Raw genomic sequence first — 24,318 nt, 5'->3', positions numbered from 1 at the left:
GCTGAACAAAGAAAGTCATACATGTATTTGGGCTTAGAGCAGAAACCTGAATCGAGTCATGTGTAAGCCCCTAAAGGAATTCCAAAATAACAAGAAACGTTGTGATGCTTTTTCTATAATGAGACAGGAAGTTATACAGTATATATCATTTTAAAATGTGCACCCTATCTTGAAAGGTCCCAAATATTGTGGGACTGAACATAGGCTAAATATTTTTTCATACAGGTTTACTATCATATGTGTCTATGACATTTTAAACAGGCACAACCCTTCAGGATGTTATGAACACACTAGCAATTGCCTAGAAACCACCCAGATCATCCTAGCTACCACCCAGAACACTTCAGACACTGACTAGCAACCACCCAAAACACTTTAGACACTGCCTAGCAACTACCCAGAACACTTTAGCAGTGCCCCCTAGCAACCACTCAGAACATCTTAGCAATGCCCTCACAATAACCCAGAAAACACTACCAACTGCTTAGCATCCTAGTATCTACTTAGTAACACCCTAACAACCACTCAGAACTCCTTAGAAACAGTGATACAATTACACAAGGCAAAGCATTCAAACTAAAAATATCTGTTCAAATGGTTAAAGTATTCAAGTATACTACATGAGGCCTACTTATCCTTCAAACTTCAAATAGCTCAAGGATTTATTTGGCCTTATAAATAAGTTTCAGGCAAGACTCTGTCAAGCCAACATTCAAAGTTTGTTTTGACAAACTTTCCTTTTCTAGTTATACATTGTAATAATTGACATTCCCTTCATCTCCTAAAGGCTGCCCTAAAGTGACCTGTATCAGCCTGACGCAGGAGGCCTCTCTCCAGCTCACCCCGCTATACTGTCAACAGATCGGTCTGCGTTACCTGGACATGACAGACTGTGTGTCTCTGGAGGATGAAGGCTTAAGGACCATCGCCTTTCACTGCCCGCGTCTCACGCACCTCTTCTTGCGACGCTGCAGCCGACTAACGGATGAGTCCCTGCGACAGTTATCACTGCACTGCACCGCTTTACGCGAGCTCAGCCTCAGCGACTGCCATCTAGTGGGAGACTTTGGCTTGCGTGAAGTTGCCCGTCTGGAGGGCCGCCTACGCTACCTAAGCGTAGCACATTGTATGCGCATTACAGACGTTGGACTGCGCTATGTAGCACGCTACTGCCCGCGGCTACGTTACCTGAATGCACGGGGCTGCGAGGGGCTAACAGACCAGGGCTTGAGCCACTTAGCTCACAGCTGCCTCAGACTGCGGTCTCTTGATGTTGGCCGTTGCCCGCTTGTGTCGGATGCCGGGCTGGAAGTGTTGGCCCACTCCTGCATGGGGCTTCGACGGTTGAGTCTGAGGGGTTGCGAGAGTGTGACAGGGAGAGGGCTAACGGCGCTAGCGGCAGGATGCCCCGAGTTGCAGTTACTGAATGTACAGGAGTGTGAGGTGCCGCCTGAGGCACTTCGACTAGTCAAAAAGCACTGCAGACGTTGTGTAATAGAACACACTATACCTGCTTTCTACTGAATGGTCAGGTTGTGATGCCAGGGATGTGGACCCCTGACAAGTGGATGTTTATACTTTCTGCCTTTCTATGGATTGTATATTGAAATAGAACATGTGTGTCTCAAAACCTAGTGTACTGACTCGCTGTGTACTGCCTACATGAACAGCTATCAACATAAACCAAATTTCAACTGAAATGGATTCTCATTAGAAACCAATTTAAGATATTCTTCATTTGTAACATCATTATCCACCTTTTTCCTGGGGGTCTTACTGGAGAAATGAATGAGAGTGGAACTTCCGCCAGAAGTCATTTTATAGCACAAGCTAGCTCCGGCTGCAGTCATTTTAGACCCAGTTTACAGCTAGTATATTAAGACACGTTTTGGATGAGCCAATCACAAATAGTCAGCGCTAAATATAGTTGTAAATGGGGTGCAAAATATTTTTGGGATTGGGACACATACAGAGGTATTCAAAAACACATGTGTCCACATCACATTTGAGGTTTAAATGGCAGCAAAGCACCACCTCCCACCTGTCAATCACCCGCCGAACAAAAGTTTAAACTTACGTACAGATTTAAAAGGAAATACCCCTCCGATTGTACTTGAAAAGCTATTACATACACATGCATGAGAACTTGACGGCTCTTCCTCAGTGTGTCGGAAATAAACATGCTGGGTGACAAGCACACACATCTGAAGCTGACTAACACAGGTACTCCACTAAAACAATGGATCGTTTTGTTTGAAATATTGCACTTGTGCTTAGATTAAATTTCAGTTGCATCTGTGAGAAACAGGACGAGAATGAATTGACATCCGCTCTACAACAACTATTTAATTGATAACGGAAGCAACGGCCACATAAGCATCACGGGACGTAGGAAAAAGGTGGACAGGACACTCACTAATGCCATACAGATAACACATCTCATCGTGTAACATTCACAGTTAATTGTGACTTTAGCATGAAGCTAAGCTAATCTACATGATAATGTCAGCACCCAAATATGTAGCCCAGACAAAACTGGGTGAATACATTTTGAACTACATGGAATTATTGCCAATATTGACACTTTTAAGAACAGAACACAAATATATTTATAATCAATATTGATATTGCCAGTGATGCCCACAAATGTTGTCCATTTAGGCAGCTTCCTTGGTTTTAAAACACAGTCAGCATATGTAGTTTCTTCACTAACAAAATACCAGGTAATAACATGATATTTACAATATAAACGAGTACAATTGAAGTACTTTGTGTACCATGTAAATACTATGATGATGCTTCAGTACTATGGTATTGCAATCTGATACATCACTATACCAGGCTACACCCATAAAGTTTCTGAAAGGTTGTGCCATTGAATGAACTACATTATGTAAATAATTGTATTTATCACATTAAAGACATGCATATTTGTCATTGTACAATAAGCTGTTATTGGGCTGACTAATGATTTTTTTTTTTTTTCAAAGACTAATTGAGAACAAGCTTTTAAGTGTGTTGAACCATGAAGTATATATTTTTTTCCCTGTCTCCTTTTGAAAAGAAATATCCAATTCCAAGAGGCCACATTTGTTCAAGTAAAATGAGTAAAAATGTGGGTATTTGCACTTTAAAAGGCATGTATGATAATCATAAATGTTGTTTCAAGATCTAAATCTTTTATTTTATATTTTAGACCACAGAAAGCGATGTCTTGCTGCTAAAAGACACAATAAAGGGCTACTTATTTAAAATAATTGAAACTATGTTCTTTTAATTGCCTTTTTTTCACCCAACAAGTTTTCAGGTTCAGATTGAAAGTATGTTTCTTAAGTCCTGTAACTGATCTGCATTTGTTTTAAGTGTGAAAAACATCACGGTCAGAAATTCAACTCAGAGTTCATCTATGTATTTCTTCCAGAAGGTGAAGGGCCTGTGGCAAGCATCCCGGTATAAGTTAGGACTTCCTTTGGACTTCTTTTGAGAGGTGACCTACATTTGAATGATGAATGTAGAGGGTTAAGGAATACACCACCAAGAGCTGGACCTATAAACATTTTCAGTAAAGATTTTTTCAACATGAACTAGGCGTGCATGACCCTCATGATAATCATAATCATAAATTGTTTCCAGTTGTTACTGAATGAATCATAACTGTACAACCAAATGGCTCATTAAATGCTGAGAGTGGCTTCGGCTAAACTGCACACAAGGTCACATAATACCCCCACCCCAATGAGGTTGAAGGTGCATTTTGCTTGTGTCACCTTGGACTTACAGTGGCACCTAGTGTATGGATGCAGCATGGATGCAGCATCATTTATAATCAACAGTTTCAGTTACATATGCCATTGTGGAAATGTAGTATTCACAATCAGGCATGATTAGTTTAATTCAAGAGTAAAAGTGTCCAATAATAAGATGGATAGGCTACTGAGATTAAAAGTGCACTCCGTAATTCTAATCCAATTCATTTTTTGGTCAAATTCTGCAAATATCTCCAAACATAAAAACATTAATGAGTGCAATAATCAACAGGCTGCTTAAGAGTATAAATGTAATGAATTTGACATCGTGTGTTTCCAGGCCACCAAACAGGGCATGGCTGTTGGAATGGCTTCCACGTACGGCCTTATCAGTCAATGAACAGAGGGATCGTCAGCAGGGCTCATTTCCTGGACTAGATTGGTGTGTTGTTGGACAATAGCGGTCTATTTCTATTCTCTGAGTGCTCATGGTGGTTTGGTATACAGTTGGTCACTCAATGTCTCTCAAAAGTCCCACTCTCAGAGATACTGTGAGTGAATGGAGTTTAAACACTGGATTGAAGACGTGAAAGAGTTGTATTTCCGGGAGAAAGGAGAAACATCGCTGTTTACTTTCACCTTCTCGACTGTAGCCTACTTGATTATTTCCAAATCCATTCAAGGATACTGCGCTCATGAACATTTAAGGACCGAATATATGGCACTGAAGCAGACTTCTCACTGAAAACTATGTTTAATTTATGTTTATTTAGGTTAGTTGAGCTCATTGTGTTCAAGGGTGCTGTACTTGTTAACTGCTGCTGCCCTCTGTTGGCTCAAGTCTGTTCCTACACGCCCTTAAATCTGCTACCAGCACTGTACTGTACTATGGGAAGAATATACTTTAATTGTATAGAGAGCCAAGTAGCATAATCAATATATATATATATATATATATATATATATATATATATATATATTTAATTTATTTTATTCTAAGAGTGCACTAAGCAATTTTGTGCAATGTTTCACTGGTCAATACAACAGCGGTCTCAGACATTACTGAATAATATAACTACACCTATAGCTATGGATGTAGCATCAGCTGGTCATGTGATCCCAACATTGTGACCTTTGGGAAAAAACAAATAAATAAGTGGAATGCTCCCATAAATTTATGTCAAAATAAAATATAAAAATCCATGATATTTTTAGTAATTCACATCTCAAATCAGTTATCCAATAATGCTAAAATAAACAGTTACATGTTATGTACATAGGCTATTTAGATAAAAAAAAAAAAAAAAAAAAAAAGAAAAAGAAAAAAAAAGGCATTACCACAATCTTTTTTATTTAGTTTTAATAAATAAATTCATAAATGGTAATAGTGAAAATACCAGAAAAAGGCACTTTAAACCAAACCAATAACTAGCACATTTTGGCAGGCTTTCCATTTTTGTCATTTCTTTGTAATGTTTGCTATTTTTTCCCCCAAACATTCCTGTATATTTTGTTACAGCCCAATAAAATAGATTAAAAACAGGGTTCTTGTTATTCTTCATTTTCACCAGATAAATTAATTTATAAACAATTGCAAATGTTTCTTTTTTTCTCTCCAGCTAATAGCTTCTCTGACATCTGTGAAATGTTACAACTAAAATTTTGCATGTTTTTAATTCTACATATAGAGACGATCAAATATGTTAAATGTATACAAGCTTTGAAACTTCATTTGTAGTTCTTCTACATAATTGTGCTCATAACTAATGAGCAATTTCAGGGCATTTGGCTTTCTATACCGATTGACTACATACTTCAGGACATCACCTGAATACATTGAGCCATATAATAATTCAACACATAACCCTTTCATAACATATATAACGGACAGACAACATTTTCAGCTCAACATTTTGACCAAAAGACATAAGCCATTATGATTTTGTAAGATCAAAAATAAGTGAGAAGTAACCTCATGTGTTTTGCATCATCTTAAAGACATTTTTGGCATGAAATACAAGGGTGTCTATAGAAGTAAAGAAAAAATATGGATAGATTATCAGCCAAAAATGCCAAACTTTCCTAGTTAACTTGCATGATTAATAGCATTCTTGGATGAAGGCAGCAACTGAACAACAGCAAATAAAGTAAATATGATTTTAAAAATGGCATCTGATGATTTCTTGAATATGATATGGCATATTTTGGAGGATTTGTGGATCCCTTTGCACAGCAAATTAAATTGAAATGCTTTAACACTTGTGAAAAGGCACACATATCTGTTCTGTGTGAAAAGAATGTACACAGTTGTTTAAAAGAAGAGATACAGATGTAAATAAAAAGACTATACAAATTGTACACGTTTAGCAAGGGATGAGAGGCAGTCAGTCCTTCATAAAATACTGCTTCCTAAAACAGTGCTACAATACTGTTTCTAAAAGAATGAAATCGGAAAATAAACATTTAAAAAGAAACATATAACGCCGCGTCCATCCCTTCCAAAACATTTCTGCGTGTGATATGGATGTCCATTATTTGCCTTCATATTTTGGGTTGATCACAGTTGTGACAGCACTCTTGTAGATTGGATTCTCTCCCTGTATTACAAACAAACAAAAATATGTTTTATAAGAATAATAAACAAATGTATACATTGCCACTCCGAAAAATTATCTCAATGCATTTCTAACAATAAAAAATGTCTTTACATTTTTAACACTAAAACTACAACACATGCAGCTATGAGAATTATCCAGCATAGTTCCATATCATAATGATATCCAATGCAGTGAAGACAATGATTAAGTTAAACACTGGTTAAAGTATTGCAGAGCACTGGCAGATGCCCATGCTGTAGTTGATCAGTTGATTAGTGATTTTCACCAAATATTTAACCCTTTAATACTTGCCTTCCGAAATCTAAAAATATTCTAGAAAATATATAAAAATGATGGAAAAAGGGAACCACAGGCACAGAAACACATTCGCATAGAAAAGGCCATGCAGAAAGAAGAAGAAGTATACAAACTTAGAGAGCCACAGCTTTACGGCCATAGCTTGGATTCTTGAATTTATTAATAGGGCTCTTGTAAATTGGATTTTCTGTCTGGGAGTGAAAAAAGGGGACAGATAACAGATCAAGAACAAATGAAGAAACAGAAGAGCTGAAATGAAAAAACACAAACAAAGAACAAAAAAGGCCAGAAATGATGAAGAGTTGAAGAAGAGATGATCAGAAGTCATGTATGGGGGACCTAATGTGACAACATAAAAAATAAATGAATAACTACAGTATATATGTAAAGCAATGTAAAACATTTTTTTTTTTAAAGTGTACATATAAATAAATAAATTTTCAAATCTGAGTATTTATACTTTTATTTCCTTATTTACGTATTATTGTATTTGTTTCCTCATTTATTTATTTCCACATGTAATTACATATATATTTATTTATTTTCACATGGATTGACATTTACATGTCAGTGTCGGTATGGTACTTCAGATGCAGCAATCAAGCTATGAGTGAAGGTTAATGGCCACAGTTACATCTTGTTGACAAAACTAAATGCGTGTCTACACACTTGAAATATAGCCACAGATGGGTGTTAATTATTGGCTATTTATTTATTATGGAAGGGGAAAAAAGGAGTTGCTCTCTGAGCATGCTGAACATATGATCTCTGCAAAAACCATACTTTAAGCACAATAATGTAACAGAGTGTACATAAGGAAATGCACATTTAAACATTTTAAGAGGTGGAAAAAAACCATGCTAAACCCAGAGAAATACAATCAATAAACACATCCTTCTTTATAAACACATGGTCTTTGAATATGTCGTAATCAGAGCCATTATAACATAATTATGAGTATCCACTCATGCAGTGTGGGAGAGTATAGGTTCCCTTAATTTTCATTAACATGGGGAAAAAGTATGGGACTATGTTCCATTTAAAAATGGCTTAATCTAATCATTCTGATTTACCAGTAAACAAAGCTGACATGCAATTTAGGTTGTTTATCTTGTAGAATAACAGCAATTGGCCTACATGAACATGAAGTACAATAAAGGTCTGGAATTATTAAAAGAGCAACAACACTGGGCATGTTTACGTGCACGCCGAATACACCGAAAACAACCAAAAATCAATTATTAAAAAAAAAAATCAACCAATTATTTAAAACATCCGACAATGCAAGAAAACTGTGTTTACAAGATACCTGAAACCTTTGGGTTTTTCTCTGCTTTTGACGTCAAACCATAAACAGGCATGCATACAACACTTGCGCACATATGATAAGCTTGTACGGCGGTTGAGGTGTTTACTTGTCTTTACATATTGTCTGCTCTTGAAGCATTATTGGTGTAAGATCGTGCATGTAAATGTGCTCATTAAGTATCATATTGTGATCTAAAATATAATTATATTCTATTTCTCCTTATAATCGAAAGTGAATATTTCAAACAGCAGAGGGCAGCAGTGAACCATCTACACAGACAACAACTGTCCAAGCCACACCCTGACAATCCAAAAGCCTTTCCTCCTGATTTCACAGCTGCCTTAAAGTTCTGAGGGTTCTTCAACACAAAAACAACAGATCTTTTGAAATAGTTTATGAATTATGGAAAGCTTAAAAAACAACTTTATCAATTTGAAGCATAGGATGACAAAATATATCTTGACTCTGCCAAAAATTTCACTCAATGCTGTTTGCTTTCAAAAGAGTAAAAGTGAATCTGTAATTTTAACTCTTTAAGCTAGAATTAATTTTGAACACAAAACTCTTTGTCATACCGTATCCCACTTGGCGTTCATCTTCTCTTTCTCAAACTTGGCGAATTCGCGTCGGTCGTGAATGATCATAAGCAGCTTCCAGATCAGTAGCAATGCTAAACCAATCAGAACGATGCCTGCGACCACACCCGCCACGATGGGTATGATGTCAGGACCCGCTGGGCACTCTGTTGGAAAACAAACCCCCAAACAAACATTTAAAACACATTCAAACCAAAATTTGGCATTGCATTCTGCTTCAAATGGTACTGATGTTGAATGATTCTAAGTAGTAACTGTATGTTGTTTATTACTATTACATTTAAAACAACCCCTCATAAAACTCAAAACCATTTTCATGGCTTTCTTTCTAAGTTACTCTATAGCCCCTCTATACATGTCACAGTCCTGTCAGTATGGGTTTTGGTCTGATAGGACCGCGACATCATCGTCCCATGTCTGTCTTGTGTTTTCGGTCGGTCTTGTTTCATGTCTGGAGCATGGTGTCGGGATCCTGACACTCACGTTCCATGTCTTGTCCTGTATTAGGGTGAGTGCATTGTGCTTGTTGGCATGCACTCAATAATCTATGTCTGTCTCTCACGGACGCATGTACCTCTGCGCTGAGGTTTGGGTTTGTGTGTGGCTGAACTCACCCACAGGTGTCCTGTCTTGTTTTTGTCGCGTGGTGTTTGTCTCACAATGTACGCTAAGGTTTCGTTTAGTGTGAGAATGTGTGGCATCGCTTTGTTTGGCATTGCTATGCATTCTCTCGTTGTTTGTCGGTTGGCATGGGCGTATATTGCCTTATTGTCTTGGCGATGTGCGCTCATGCTATTCTGGTGTTTTGTTGTCTTTTGGGAGTATGTGGCTTTATTTTGTTTCTGTATTGCCACGTGTCTCTCGTCATACTCCGCCTCCTTGTTTCCCCATTTATAGTTTATTAGTCACACCTGCCCTGTCTAGTTAACCTTTCCCTATATTAGTCTCCTTGAGTTTGTTGTCCAGTGCCAGTTCTTCTTGTTTCCAGTCAGTCCTGTGTATTTTTATTTGTTTATTCTAGTCTGTCGGTCAGTCTAGATTCCTGTCCTGTTCATCCCTACCCGGTCCAGTCGGCCCTGTTACCTGCTGCCTTCTTCCCCAGCCCTGGATTATATTTCCTTAGTTTTTTCCCTTTGGGGTATTTTTATGTTGGATTTAGTTTTTTTTTCTCCCCTTTTTTCACCCAGTATTGAATGCCCAATTCCCAATGCGCTTTTAAGTCCTCGTGGTCACGTAGTGGCTCGCCTCAATTGGGGTGGCGGAGGACGAACCCCAGCTGCCTCCACGTCTGAGACGTCAACCTGCGCATCTTATCACATGGCTTGTTGAGCACATTGCCACGGAGACAAGGCGCGTGTGGAGGCTTCACGCCATCCACCACGGCATCCACGCTCAACTCACCACGCACCCCACCGAGAACTAACCACATTATAGTGACGATGAGGAGTTTACCCAATGTGACTCTATCCTCCCTCGCAACCGGGCCAATCTGGTTGCTTAGAAGACCTGTCTGGAGTCACCCAGCACGCCCTGGGTTTTGAACTAGGGGTTGTAGCCAGTGCCCCCCTTTATGTTGGATTTTTGTGTTTTATTTTGTATTAAATAAACCGTTATTTTTTATTCTGCATTTGGGTCCTGAAACGCTCTTATTCCTGAAAATACAGGTTTGATAATAGGTTAAACTTAGTTTTAAAAAATTTAGACTTTTGAAGGCAGGAAACACCCTTTTGACCATAATCCCACCTAAAGACTCCACCACATGGACTTCCTTCTCGGTGTTGTTGTTGACGGCGTAGGTGTAATAGAACCAGCAGTCGTTGGTGTCTCTCTCCTTACAGTGCATGAGAGGGAAGGCCTGCACAGGCTGAGGGAGTTTATCTCTGTGCTTCACTTTGATGAGGTTAAAGTAGCTACAGTCCCTCTCACAAGTGTCCTTCTTCTCTCCTGTGCCAAACGCCCGGCACTGCACGCACTCCCTGTCACAGGAAAGGAGTCATTAACTCAGTTAGCCAGTGTGAAACTCACTGGGTACAATGGCTTCCTCAGTTCAGAGATAGAAAAGATAATGGCAACAATATTTACTTAAGATGGAGTAAATTATAAGATTGAAGAGTACAACAAAATAGCATAACAAAATTTGCTCTGCTTGTAGAAGGGCGAAAATTCAAACTTGGAGGAGAATGAAAATGCTTCAGAATGTGAATTGGTTTCATCAACTTTTCTGGGGTGTTTACTTATTTAATAGTAAAAAAGCCATATTAGGGTGCAATATTCAGGGCTCCCACAATTTTTGACCAATGAATTTCCATGCCCTTTCCAGACCGATTAACTAATGAGTATTTAACAGAGTGGTGGTGGTGTAGTGGTCTAAGCACATAACTGGTAATCTGGTAATCGGAAGGTTGCTGGTTCGAGCCCCACAGCCACCACCATTGTGTCCTTGAGCAAGGCACTTAAATCCAGGTTGCTCTGGGGGGATTGTCCCTGTAATAAGTGCACTGTAAGTCGCTTCGGATAAAAGTGTCTGCCAAATGCATAAATGTAAATGAGTATTTAGACTGATTTTCAAAGCAATTTGACCAGTTCTTTGAAAGGCAGTGACACAAGAGAACAATTACTTCACACATTAGACAACACTATGGCTTGCTAGTATGTTTTACTCTACACAAGAGCAATATGAAGCCGACGAAATATTTTTCAGCAAAGCATTACCAGAAAAATGTATATTCACTATAGAAATTTCCATTACTTTTAAAATTGTAATAATTTACATATTTACATAAATATTGTTCAGTTTCTCACCCACACATATTAAATTGCTTCTGAAGACATGGATTAAAACTCTGGAGTCTCATGGATTACTTTTATGTTTGCTTTATGTGATTTTTGGAACTACAAATTTCTGGTCACCATTCACTTGTATTGTATGGACCTACAGAGCTGAAATATTCTTCTAAAAATCTATGTTTGTGTTCTGCTGAAGAAAGTATTATACATCTGGGATGGCATGTGGGCGAGTAAATTATAAGAGAATTGTAATTTTTGGTTGAACTATCCCTTTAAGGCAATATCACACCCATAGTTAATACCCAGAGTAGTATCTGATAATACTGTATATTCATATTTATTCATACTTGCATATAACTATTTTACAGCAGTTTACCAATAGCTCTGTAATAAAGTATTCAATGAACTCATTAGGCATGATTGCATTTAGTTTTCTATGTAAGAGTTACAGTTGCACAAATCGACTTTTTTTACATAGATCATTATGCATATTCTTTTTTTTGTGTGTGTCCTTTTACACTTACTTGTGCTCAGTACAGACTCCAGGGCAGGTGGGGCAGATCTCACAGGTGGGTCCCTGGAATTTGGGATCCGTACACCTGCAGGTGCCACACTCACAAATCCCTCTGCCATTACAGATCTGTTTGTTGGAGGCTAAGCAGGTGGAGGTGTCCAGAGAGCAGTCACATGCACTTCCAGTGTAGTTAGCATCACAGATACACACCCTACACTCACAGTGGCCGTGTCCTACAGGAAACAGATTAGATTGACCAAAAAGCTAGATTAGATTAGCTGGAAAGTTTAGATTGACCGTTATCTGCTGATTAAACATAAACAGAATTGATCTATGTGCAACAATCTGTTGTTTTTTCCTCTTTTATGGCATGTTGAGTAATGCATTGGTTACAAACAATTTTCAGTACCTCCGCAGAGTTTGTTGTTGGAGCGGTCGCAGTTAAAGTTGTCGCAATCGCAGAACTTGCCGCTGTAGCGTTCTTCGGGATTGTCCCTCTTCTTGCACTCGCAGGTCCCGCACACGCACTCGCCATTATTGCTGCAGATGTCCGTGCCGTTGTCCCTGCGGCAGTTCTTATCCAGGTCTTCGGTGGACACCTCGTCTTTTCGACATTCGCACTGTCTGCCAACACGTCCCTTATTGCACCTGAAACAACAATGATCACTGTTTGTGGTTCACAGACCACACTTTGTGTGTGTATTAAATGTTGTAAAGCAGAGCTTCCTTGACGTACAAATGACGTACATTATTTACTTAACCCTATGATATTTAACCCATGACCTTTCAAAATATTATGACATGATTTACATGTAATTTTGGGAGATTAACTTAAATTGAATGTAGTTGTCACTCCCAATATGAAATTGGCTGGCTGTGCATTAAATTGACCACAACAAAAAGTTTTTTCTATACTGCAGAGGTGACTCACTCCACCTATATCCTTTAAAATGAAAGCTAATTTCATGAGTTCATAAGGTCATAATGCAGAAACTACACATATAGATGTCCTTTTGGTAATGTAATGGAAAATACAAAAGTGTAACTTCGCTATCAGAAGAAAAATGCAGGACTTTTGAGAACAGACTCACCTGCAGGCTCCACACTCAAATGTTCCATTGCCATTATGGCATTTGTCACTGTTCTTGATGCCATGCTTGTGGCATTCACACTCACAGATGAAGTTGAGTGTGAGCTCCACTTCTTCTGTAAAGCCCAGTGGCTTGATCTTGATGGTTTCAGACTTGCCTTGTTTGGGACAGCTCTGAGCTGTGATATTAATTTTGAAGGATACCTGGAAAAAAATAAAAAGAAGGAAAAAAAATGATTTGAATTTCATTTATACGGCATAGTGGTCCCAAAAAAGTATTTTGATAATAGATTTACTAATTTACTGACCCCGTATTCTGTCTCAAACTCGTATGATTTTCTTCTGCAGAACAGAAGCAAATATTTTTTAAGGAGCTATGAGGTGTTTATATCCATACCGTGCAAGTCAATGGGGTCCAAAAATTCCAAGCTCCAAAAAGAAAACATTAAGGCAGCATAAAGGTGATCCATACGACTCAAGTGACGAGTGTCCTGTGCACGTGCTTTGCACATGCATCAAGTGCGAGGAAGCTAAATCGAGCTTCAAATCATAATCATGCCAAAGAGACTGCAGATGTCAAGATTTATAGTGAAAAACAGTAACATTTTGGTCTGTTTTTCACCCAAAACCAATCACATCACTTCAGAAGACATGGATTAAACCACATGAATGATATGGATTACCTTTATGCCGCATTTTTGTCGTTTTTGGAGCTTAATGGATTTGGACCCCAGTGACTTGCATTGTACAGATATAAGCACCATTTGTTTGTGTGTTCCACAGAAGAAAGAAAATCAGATGAGTTTGAGATGACATGAGGGTGAGTAAATAATGTGAGAATTATCATTTTTGACTGAAATATTCCTTTAAGCCACATTCAAAAATTCTGGATGTAATTGTGTAAGATACAATAAAATTGAATCAAGTGACATCGGATTCAGGAAAAAATGAAGCTAGAGCTTTTCGCAGACTAAGTACACTTTTCTGAACCATTGTTACAATTTCTTTTGCAAAAATTGACTGTTAACTAACTGGTTCCAAGTTTATTTTTTTGCGTATTTATGAAGTCGGTTCCTCAAGTTCACACAGATGTCCTAGCAGAGATACCTCAGGTGTAGTTCATCACATTAACTACAGACATGTTCCACCAAAGCTTGACAACCAGAAGTGTCCAAATATTGTTTTTAATCTTAAAGGAATATATTTCAGGTTCAATACAAGGAAAACTAAATCGACAGCATTTGTGGCATAACGCTGATTATCACACATAAAAAAAAAAAATTCAATTCATCCTTCCGTTTCTTTAAAAAAAAAAAAAAAAAAAAGTAAAACTATAACTATATGGCTTATATGGCTATAACGTTACACAGAAAAAGATAAGTGATTTTCTTACACTAAAATCATGTTTACATGCATGTTGTTTATGCCTTGAGGTTATACTTTTGAATCAGTGAGTATTTTAACATTTACAAATTGGCCCTCATTCACATCCATATTAAATGCTTAACTGCATCCTTCATTTTTTTTAAAGAAAACGAGGGACGAGTCGTGATTTTCTTATAATTAAAATGATGCCACAAATGCTGTCAATTGAGCTTAACTTGTATTTAACCCGGAATATTCCTTTAATGTTGAACAATATGTCTATTGTTGATTGTTAATTATCATTTGAGAACTACTTTTTGAACTATCTGTCTTTGAAATAAATGTAATCAGGTTACAATTTTGTTATGTAATGCAGTGACATTCATCCATAATTAAGTGTGACCAAAGTTTCCAAATACATTTTGGACCACTGTGCACACATAACTTGCTACACTGAGTAATGTTGCTTTCTGCAATGGATGATAGAGGACATGTTTCTATGCCAAAGGTTATGTAGCAAACATGAGATATTGAACTTGGTTTCACCTCGTCTCCGATAGATATGTTGGAGCATTTCCTTCCATTTTCTCCATTATTCACTATTCCGTTCTTACAATGTGACTCATAGGTGATAGTCACTCCCTCAGGAAGCTTACTGTTTTCAAGAATGACCTCTGAGGATAGAGACTGAGAAAGAGAGAACACATGTTAGGAAGCGCCTCTATATGGTCAAATTCCTTCAAAGACAGTTGATATTTATGATGAAACTTGATCTACTCACATTGTATGCATCAATAATAAGATTGATAACATTGCTGGAGTTTGCTGACAGTGTGCCCACTGCAGACTTTGGAATGAGGTTTTTAAGTTCCTGTGGGGAGGGAAAAAAAACATACAAAAACATTCATGAATGTTAGGCACAGAGACCAAGTGTTAGATTTACAACAGCCCCTTATAACTTTAACAGGACCTCTAAATTATGACTTGAGTATTTGGATCATTCCAAGTTGTGAAACTATTTTGGGTATTGTAGCTTTCCAAATACAGAGCGAAGTTGGATTCAAACACTTGAGATGTGTCTCAGATTAATGTTCTGTGCTTCCAGTACTGAAATATATGATACGCATGTTTCTATTTCATTTTAAAGTTAATCCACTTGAAGTGTCTCTACCTTAGCAAGCACCAATAACAAATAAAATTTCACAAGTTTTGACCAGTGTGGAAAAAGAAGACTACAAGCCAGGTGGAAACTTCTACAAATCAAAAGGTTGGCGTCATTTCAGCCCATTGCGAAGAAGACAAAATCTTGCCTGGGGGAAAAATGACAGGCAGACAAGACGGATTATATGAGTGACCTTGCTCAGGCAGACACAGTTCCAAACACATCATTAAGATAATAATCTATGGACCTACTTTGTAAACAGGCTGAAACTCCTCTGTGACTGCAAAAATGGTCTGTATGTTGTTTTCACTCAGTTTCTGAACCAGATGGGCGATAGAGGGGTAATCCTAGTAGAAAGGAAAAGGAAGAAATTAAAGTTCTGTTCAATCTGTCAAACGTCCAATAGTTTCATCTGAAAATATGACAAGGTATAAGGGATACACCAGCAATTAACATACATAATAATGGCTCATTGTGTACGTGTTGTTTTCCAGGTGGCATTTCCCATCATTGGGAAGCACGATTCCACCAAGTTTGCCATCTCCAGCAAAATGGAAACCGGCGTCAGTGGAGAACACCAACAAACGGGTGACATTTCTCCAGCCAATGTGGTCCTGAGAGAGGAAAACAGGAAGAGACAAAAAAAAAAGAAAGAAAGAAAGAAAATGAGTCCAAGGAATATAGAGCGAGCAGAAAGTACAAAAACAAATTGGGCACAAATGAGTTTAAGGGGCCATATTCTTGTCCGATTAGATTTCCCTCCGATGTCAATTTATAATGTTAATCAAGGCTTCTTGCACCAAAAACATTTAGTTTTCACTTTCAAAATGTACCACAAAGTACCATGATTTTATACTGCAAGGAAATGGTATAAATGATCAATTATACAAATGGATGAAATAGTCAAAATCCTCATCAAGCTGTTTTTCACTCACCCCACAGACAGCCACCTGCATGATGGCATCAAATCCCCCCTCAGGTGAGTCGAGGTTTCCCGATATCTGCTGCTGGCCGACCAGAGTGTTGAACTGCTGCCCGTTGCTGGTGAGTTTCAGCACATTTTTGTAGCTGAAGGGGCTGGTGCAGTTTTGGTCCCCTGTGCAGGGGTTCAGAAGCTTTGCTGGTGTGGTGCTGATATACGGCATAACAGTTTTCTCCACAAAAGAGCCAAAACCTGAGAGGAAGAGAGGCATCTTAGCTTTAATCTCATTCCTACTCATGTCTCAAATGACAAGTTTTTATTAGGGCTTATTAGGGTGTCTTTACACAGCCGAGTTAAGCCTGCTCTGTGCTTGCTCAAAAGCCAGACTAAATTATGCCTGCTCTGACCCACTTCAGGCCCTGGTATCAAAGGCAGTTCTGATGCTGCTTTGGTTCTGTGTGAATGAAATGCAGCATCAAATTTAAGCTTTGTGTTGTCATGATAGAGCATATATTTCATAATTTAGTTTCATAATTAAAGCATATCTTCTTATTTTCATTAATTTCACATTTCTATATTCATAAATTACATGTTAAATATTAATCTCATAACATTATTTATTTGTTTGTAACTGCTGTGTGAATGCATTTATGCTTGTTCTGAGCAGCATTAAACAGTCTTTAAATACTTAACAACTAAATGCCACTTCAGATGCAGCTTCGGTGCCACCTTTGCAGTGTAAAGATGGCTTTAGACAATTATTTGCATTTTATCTCAAGTGGTATTTGTCACTGTAGAAAAGGACAATTTAAATGGAAAGATGTACTGAAACGGATCAACTTTATTTAAACTACTACATTTACTGAGAGACAAGTGAGGGTTAGGTGTAAGCTGATCAGTAATAAGGTTCCAGTCGTTAACATTAATTCATGCGTTAGGTATTATGAACGGGCAATTAACAATAGATTTTTATAGAATTAATTAACCTTTGTTAATGTTAGTTAATGAAAATGCAATTGCTCATTGTTAGTTCATGTTAGTTCATAGTGCATTAACTAATGTTAAAAAGGACAACTTTTGATTTGAAAAATGTATAAAAAAAAAAAAAAAAGAATCACTCCACACACCTCACTGAGAGCGAGAACCACATTATAGCAACCACGAGGAGGTTACCCCATGTGACTCTACTCCCTAGCAACCAGGCCAATTTGTTTGCTTAGGAGACCTGGCTGGCTGGAGTCACTCAACACACCCTGGATTCGAACTCATGGCTCTAGGGGTGGTAGTGTATTAGCATATGTTGAAATTAACATTAAGATGAATAAATGCTGGAAAAGTATTGCTCGTTAGTTCATGTTAACTAATGTTGTTAATGTAAACTAATTTAACTACTGGAACCTTATTGTAAAGTGTAAATATATCTTTGTGAGATATTATATCAATATTATTTTATTATAACACATATATTACATGTTGTTGAAATCTCAGTAATGGCCAATATCGAGCCAGATCTGATACCAGAGTTGTTTTTTTCATAATCAGTTTAGAACATCTATATATATACTAATTGGGGGTACACTTGTATATGTAAAGAACCTTTAACTACACAGTATTTAAATATAAATAGCTCAACAGCATGCACATGCTATGTATGTGTGTCAACAGAACCACACCACTCACTAACGCACTGCGCATGCACACTATATATTTACTTATTAAACACAGCCTTTTGCAAAATACAAAGCTATCACATGCCTTCAAGTAGTTTGAGTAAAATGCACGACTCATATGGTGCACATTAATTGTGCTTTTAAGGTTCTTTTGTCATTTTTGGAGCTTGGTAGTAACGCACATGACTAACATACAGTATTGGATTTGGATCTGGCTCATCGGAACGATACCTGATCTGTCTAAAAATGTCAGTATCGGAGCTGATACCGATTCAGGTATCGGATCGGTGCATCCCTAGTCCTTAAAACACAGTGACTTTGTCACAGTGTTTGAGGTATGACTACTGGTAACAAATTTTGTAGAACAAAATGTAAAAAGTCTCTTTTAAGTACTATTTGACAAATACATTATTTTACTCTAAAAAACATTATTCTAAAAACCCATTGGAAATTACAGAGGAAACCCATGGTCACTTTCCCAACAAATTAATGCCAACGTTCAAGAAAAGTAACATTTTTGGCATGACTTGATTAGGCTCTCACCAATTCTGAAATCTGAAGTGATCTTGGACATCTCGAACATCAAACTAGTCCCAAGGTTTTTGACGTTCTCCAGGTCATCCTTCATGGAGAAGGACAGGTCCATAAGGTAGTACAGGTCTATGGGATAGTCTTCAGCCCTCTTGAATTTCAGTTGAATGTTCTGAGGTTCCCCTGCAAGAATAACAAGCCATTTTCACTCAAGACAAGTGGGACCAAGAATAGGGTTGTAACTGTAATCATGTTCCCAGCATTGCTTGCACAGATCAATACAAATCCCATGTATGAATCAAACGTTTATGATCAAAGAAAGTTTGCACATACCAGCTCTAAGGTTGAGGCTGAGTTTCTGTGGCTGGATCTGTGTGATATCTTCGGGTCGGAGCTTCTCTGCGCCTTTCTTTCGGTTGGTCACTGCCTTGTTCTTAAGGATGCGATGGCTTCCACGAGGGTTCTCGATCTTGGTTTCTTCACAACCTCTCTTCCTGAGGGACTCCAGCTCATCACAGCGGGCGGATGTCGGTTCTCCCTGTTTTAGGAACTCCTGTTGGGAATACAGAGTAACATACAGGTGGTTGGCGTTGTCAATCAGACATCACATTCTTCTGATGTCAACTAAGCAGTGTATAACGGCAAAACTATGAAATACAGTATTGCATTACTCATCATGTAAGAGACAATGCTGTCAATTTAACGAATAAATTTACTTAATTTAGTTAAAATAACACATGATGTGTACATAGACCAATAGAATGTGGAATGTAGGCCTGTGGGAGGATTATGTTCAATGATATTGGAAAGAGACAAAAAATGGACTTCTAAAGCCACTTTTTGTAAACTCTAATGGAGTTTTTAAAACAGAAGAAAGTGGAAGTGGTTCGACCAAATGGACGCTATCTATGGCAATAGACCAGCGAGCAATGAGAGAGAGAGAGTTGTTGGAGTCCATGATGGAGGATGGTATGTTAACTCTATACTCTGATTGAATGCTTCACTTTATTTAGTTGACCAGCTACTGGAAGCTTGCTTCTAAAACACCAGGCCAATTTAACTGTTACACTTGTGTAAAATCACCATGCAACAACTACTTTATGCAGCACAATGAGCTAGTAGCTAACAGCTAGCGGTCATATTATTGTTTATGGTCAGTAATGTTTGTGTCTTGTTTAAGATGATGTCAAGGCAGTAGAGGTGGCACAACTATGACGATCAGCCTATAATCCCACCCACGTTGAGGCGGCACTAAACTGAAGTAGAAAAGAAGCTCAGAAAAGTAAAGCAATTAGAGTTGAGTCGAAATGTAACATGCAGTGGAAAAGTGCCATAAGTCATTTATTGGGGCACTACATTTGTTTCAACTTTAAATAAAGGACTGAAAAGGAGATTATGGTGTTAGAACAGTACTTACTTTATCAGTGCACCATCCACATTTAGCCCCGACTTGTATGCACTCACCACATGATAAAGCATTGGCTTTGATGCACTCATTGCCCTCTGAAAAAATAAAACAAGAAACTGATTCACATCCTTTCATGCATTGCAAAGAAGAAAAAAGAGACCTGACAGTGTACAGTGCTCTAACGAGTGGATTAATTTACATCACTCTGGCTCACTGTAATTGGAGCCAGAGATAACTGCTCTATGTTTTCCATCATGGATAATGCGCAACCAGGCTGGGTGGAGCGACCGCTGAATAATGACATCAGTATTTAACTGCCAAATGAGAGCTTTGCTCACTCTGAAGACAAAGTATTTAACTGCCAAATGAGAGCTTTGCTCACCCTGAAGACAAAGCAGTTAATTATTATTAATAGAAACCCTCCTCTTATTAATTCTGACAGAGCCGGACACAATTAAGCTCGAGAGTACACGATAGCATTAGTATTTTAGGCTCAGTGATCTGAATCAACTGAAACAAAAATAGAAATTACATTACCTTGCTGGGCACTGCTGCAACAAAGGAATCCTAAAAATGTTGATATGAAAAGCAGCTTCAGGTCCATCTGAAACAAAAAGAAAATAGGATATCATAAACATAGTGGATTCTCTTTTCAATATTATAGGGGAGATCCTAAAATTAAAGCATACAAATGACAAAATGCCCATTATAAAACAATTTCCCCCAACCAGACATTTATGCAAAATATCTGCCTTTATCATATAGCTGACCTCTGTGTTAATTGGCCTGGTTGCTAGGGAGGGTAGATTCACATGGGGTAACCTCCTCCTGGTCACTATAATGTGGTTTCGTTCTAGGTGGGGCACATGGTGAGTTGAGCGTTGAAGCCTCCACACATCTCTCTCAAAGCGCTCAACAAGCCACGTGATAAGATGCGCAGATTGACGGTCTCAGATGCAGAGGCAACTGAGATTCGTCCTCCGCCACCCGGATTGAGGCGAGTCACTATGCGACCACAAGTACTTAATAGCACATTGGGAATTGTGCATTCCAAATTGGGTGAAAAAGGGGGGAAACACTTTAAAAATACACTTCATTTGAAAAACTATACATTATAAAGTTTGTATTAAAGACCCACCGACATTTACACACTTATATATACACTTATTCCAATGTGATTACTTTCTGTGGTAGTTCACATGAGTTCAGAGTGTTGGAATTTGGATTTGGAAGACCGAGGCTCGAGCCCAGTCAAGTATGCAAGCTGACACATGAAGCAAAATTGTAATAGAAGCGCCACGAAATGACGTGGTTGCTTCAGAAATTGTGCTGTTCATCTTGCATTTGCTTCTAGGACACTATCGGTTAGGTTTATGTGTTGGTTTAGGGTAAGGATGTCTGTTTGGTTTATCTCTCATTTGCTTTTAGGACATTATTGGTTAGGTTTAGGTTACAGTTAATGGTGATAATGGTACGTTTTACTAATTGAAACCGCCATCTAATTTTCACCTTAAATACTAGAAAACTGCAGCCCAACGTGTAATGAGGCACTGGTCATGGTGGGATTGGTCATGATCTCATTGGATTCATGAGATCAGGCTGGGAATTTCAGTTTGGTGGATATATTTCATAAAACAATTCTAATTTAAGAGGGTTTTGAACATATTTTGAAAACAACATACAAAACCACTGCAAGAGAAAACACATTAGTGTATTTTTGACTCCAAACCTTATAGTTACTGTAATACAGCCCTTGTGGCAACTTCCCCAAGTGACATCCAGCATCTGTCACCTCTATTTGGAAATCCTGATGAATTCACCTTACTAAATTGATTGCTGAGCAGCCTTGTCGACTTTAAACCAATCTACACAGTAAACTGAACACATTTTGCAGGGATGACCCTGAATACACTGAGGTCAACATTCCTGAGGGGTTTACTATTCTCAGCCCCTGTAAGAGGAACCACAGGGCAAATTTAAATACTGACTCTCAGATGCCATTTCTGGGTAAGAGTAACTGTCATTCACCAGTCATACAATTTCCTAATAGCTCTTTCCTTTGCCATAAATAGTTCTAACACGATTTGGCAAAGGGTGTTATTCTAACATTTTTATTACCATAAGCTTTTTACTGGAAAATCTAAAAGAAATGTCAAACAACTTTTATTTGGTATTTATGTCACAATTTATGTACTTGTAAGAATGTACATTATTATCTAAATGTATTTTGACCTTATTGTATATAGTGAGTTTGTGGTACCAGAACATGCTGACCACACACTGACTCATAATGGGATTTGTTGTTTTGCTTTTACATCAATCATGATTATAAAAAATTCAGGTCCATTTGGGCCAGAGACATCTCTTCAGTAATCCCTTTGAAATTGGCTCACACTGATCACTCAATTGATTCAGGGCACTTTTGCCTGCTGAGGGCACAAATAGCTGTTCTGCAGGTAAAGCATTATTGATTGTGTGTCCCTTGAGAATTTATGTTGTGTCTGGTTAAATAAATGATCCCTCTGTTTGGCTCCACATGTTAGCGAGGAGATCACAAGCACTTTGGGCAGATTAGTTTAGACAGCAGTGTCTTTGAGTGAATTATATTTAGATTTAGAAGCAGCTAACATTACCACTGGCAGTACCAGTATTCCAAAAACTTTCCTGTATTCTTTTTAAAGGGTTAGTTCACCAAAAATGAAAATACTCTCTCATCATTTACTGACCCTCATACCATCCCAGATGTGTACGACTTTCTGTCATCTGCTAAACTCAAATGAAGATAAAAAAAAAAAATACATAAAATGTCTCAACACTTTTGATCCATACAAGGCAAGTGAATAGTTTTAAAGGTTTGAAGCTCCAAAAATCACACAAGTCAGCATTAAAGGAATCCATACGACTTCAGCGGATAAATACATATCACCAGAAGCGATATGATAGATGTTGGTGACAAAAAGATAAATATTTAAGTTCTTTATTACAATAAAATGACCCTCCCTCCTCAATCTCCACATTAACTTGCATGTTCTTCTTCTTTTGGTTGTGGCGATTCACATTCTTCATGCACACCGCCCCCTACTGGATGCAACTTGCATTGCACGGACCTACAGATTGTGAGATTTTTTTTTCCCTTGAACCTACAATACTTAATACATATTTTTTTCTCTCTCTTCAAATTACTGCCTGTCACAATGCAACATTGTCCATTATCTATCCCAGTTTTAATGATTAAGTGAAATTAGATTTTTCTGTCTGAAAATTCTAAACACATCTAAAGGGGGTCGCACACCGAACGAGAAGCGCAGCGCCGCGTCGCACAGCGCCATGTCTTTAAAATGCGAACACATTATTCTCTATGAGTGTACACACACCGGCGGCGCCATTCGGCGTCTGTCCGCGGCACCCAGCTACGGCTCAGGACCTTGTTCAAAACCCTGCCTCGCCACAGAGCGCCATTTACATAGTTGTATATTAAATTTACATTTATTTGTCTCAAATCTTCGTTAATGTACATACTGACTTACCCCTGTGCTGCAATATACATTTAGTTTAACATTCCTAATTTAACAGCTTGAATAAAGTCATATTAGAAATACAACGGATAACGTTACAACAAAATAACAGACTTAACAACGTGATAGACACTTTTACTTGATTAACGTTCAAACATCAGCTATTATTCAATTAACATAAAAAATAAATAATACATCAAGTTAAAACTCATCCATCGTGCAGCTCTTCTAGATTTCTACCAGGAGCTGATCCAAAATTGAGCTCACGCGAATAGAATGTGTGCGTCCGGTGTGCGATACCTGTGAGTTGTTCTAGACGTGGCGCGGCGCTGCGCTTCTCGTTCGGTGTGCGACCCCCTTAAGTGTTCCACACAGTGTTTTAAAATAAACGAATAAATTGTAAACACATTTGCAAACAGCTTTGATAGTAAAACCATTGTGTATTTGAATGCTTGTAGTTTCTTTTTGGTGTGCATTTACATGTTTGCTTTTGTGTTAAACATATGCAGATGAACAGCATGTGTGTCAAGTCAAATTTATTAGTATAGCGTTTTTCACAAAAGGCATTGTTTCAAAGCAGCTGTACATTAAATTATGATATAAACGAAAATGAATGAATATAATGCCAATATTATTATTTTTTATGCTTAGAACTATTAGAGGTTAAAATTAGTAAACTAAGTAAGCTACCTATGAGGGTCATTGATTAAATAAAATGATTTTATAAGTCCTTGAAGTCATCCCGAAGTCATCCAGTGAGTGTTTACTCTCTTTACAGAGAGTAATTA

General features: G+C 38.0%; 2 protein-coding genes across 3 annotated transcripts in view; one reads left to right on the top strand and one right to left on the bottom strand.

Moving 5' to 3' along the window:
- Positions 1-3,350, top strand: part of LOC127635231 (F-box/LRR-repeat protein 7-like) — a 54,464-nt gene extending 51,114 nt beyond the window's left edge. Inside the window, exon 4 of the mRNA XM_052115120.1 lies at positions 788-3,350. Coding sequence (XP_051971080.1) covers positions 788-1,524 — 737 coding nt within the window. The 3' untranslated portion in view covers positions 1,525-3,350. The remainder of the gene's footprint in view (positions 1-787) is intronic.
- A 1,681-nt stretch (positions 3,351-5,031) lies between these two features.
- LOC127634961 (integrin beta-1-like) overlaps positions 5,032-24,318 on the bottom strand; it is a 41,135-nt gene continuing 21,848 nt past the window's right edge. Inside the window, exons 2-17 of one of the 2 annotated variants that reach the window (XM_052114740.1) lie at positions 20,553-20,619; positions 20,025-20,110; positions 18,941-19,160; positions 18,620-18,790; positions 16,420-16,658; positions 15,943-16,098; positions 15,736-15,831; positions 15,104-15,193; positions 14,869-15,009; positions 12,959-13,161; positions 12,277-12,515; positions 11,878-12,100; positions 10,310-10,542; positions 8,546-8,712; positions 6,775-6,852; positions 5,032-6,343 (exon numbers count right to left, since the gene is read on the bottom strand). In XM_052114740.1, the coding sequence (XP_051970700.1) occupies positions 6,775-6,852; positions 8,546-8,712; positions 10,310-10,542; positions 11,878-12,100; positions 12,277-12,515; positions 12,959-13,161; positions 14,869-15,009; positions 15,104-15,193; positions 15,736-15,831; positions 15,943-16,098; positions 16,420-16,658; positions 18,620-18,790; positions 18,941-19,160; positions 20,025-20,110; positions 20,553-20,619 (2,409 nt within the window). In that variant the 3' untranslated portion in view covers positions 5,032-6,343. The remainder of the gene's footprint in view (positions 6,344-6,774; positions 6,853-8,545; positions 8,713-10,309; positions 10,543-11,877; positions 12,101-12,276; positions 12,516-12,958; positions 13,162-14,868; positions 15,010-15,103; positions 15,194-15,735; positions 15,832-15,942; positions 16,099-16,419; positions 16,659-18,619; positions 18,791-18,940; positions 19,161-20,024; positions 20,111-20,552; positions 20,620-24,318) is intronic. The other variant, XM_052114741.1, reaches the window with a different exon arrangement.

The sequence above is a fragment of the Xyrauchen texanus genome, chromosome 42 (genome assembly GCF_025860055.1).
Source record: "Xyrauchen texanus isolate HMW12.3.18 chromosome 42, RBS_HiC_50CHRs, whole genome shotgun sequence".
Taxonomy (NCBI): Eukaryota; Metazoa; Chordata; class Actinopteri; order Cypriniformes; family Catostomidae; genus Xyrauchen; species Xyrauchen texanus.
The sequence above is the reverse complement of the archived record's forward strand: the minus strand, read 5'-3'. Positions and strand labels throughout refer to the sequence as shown.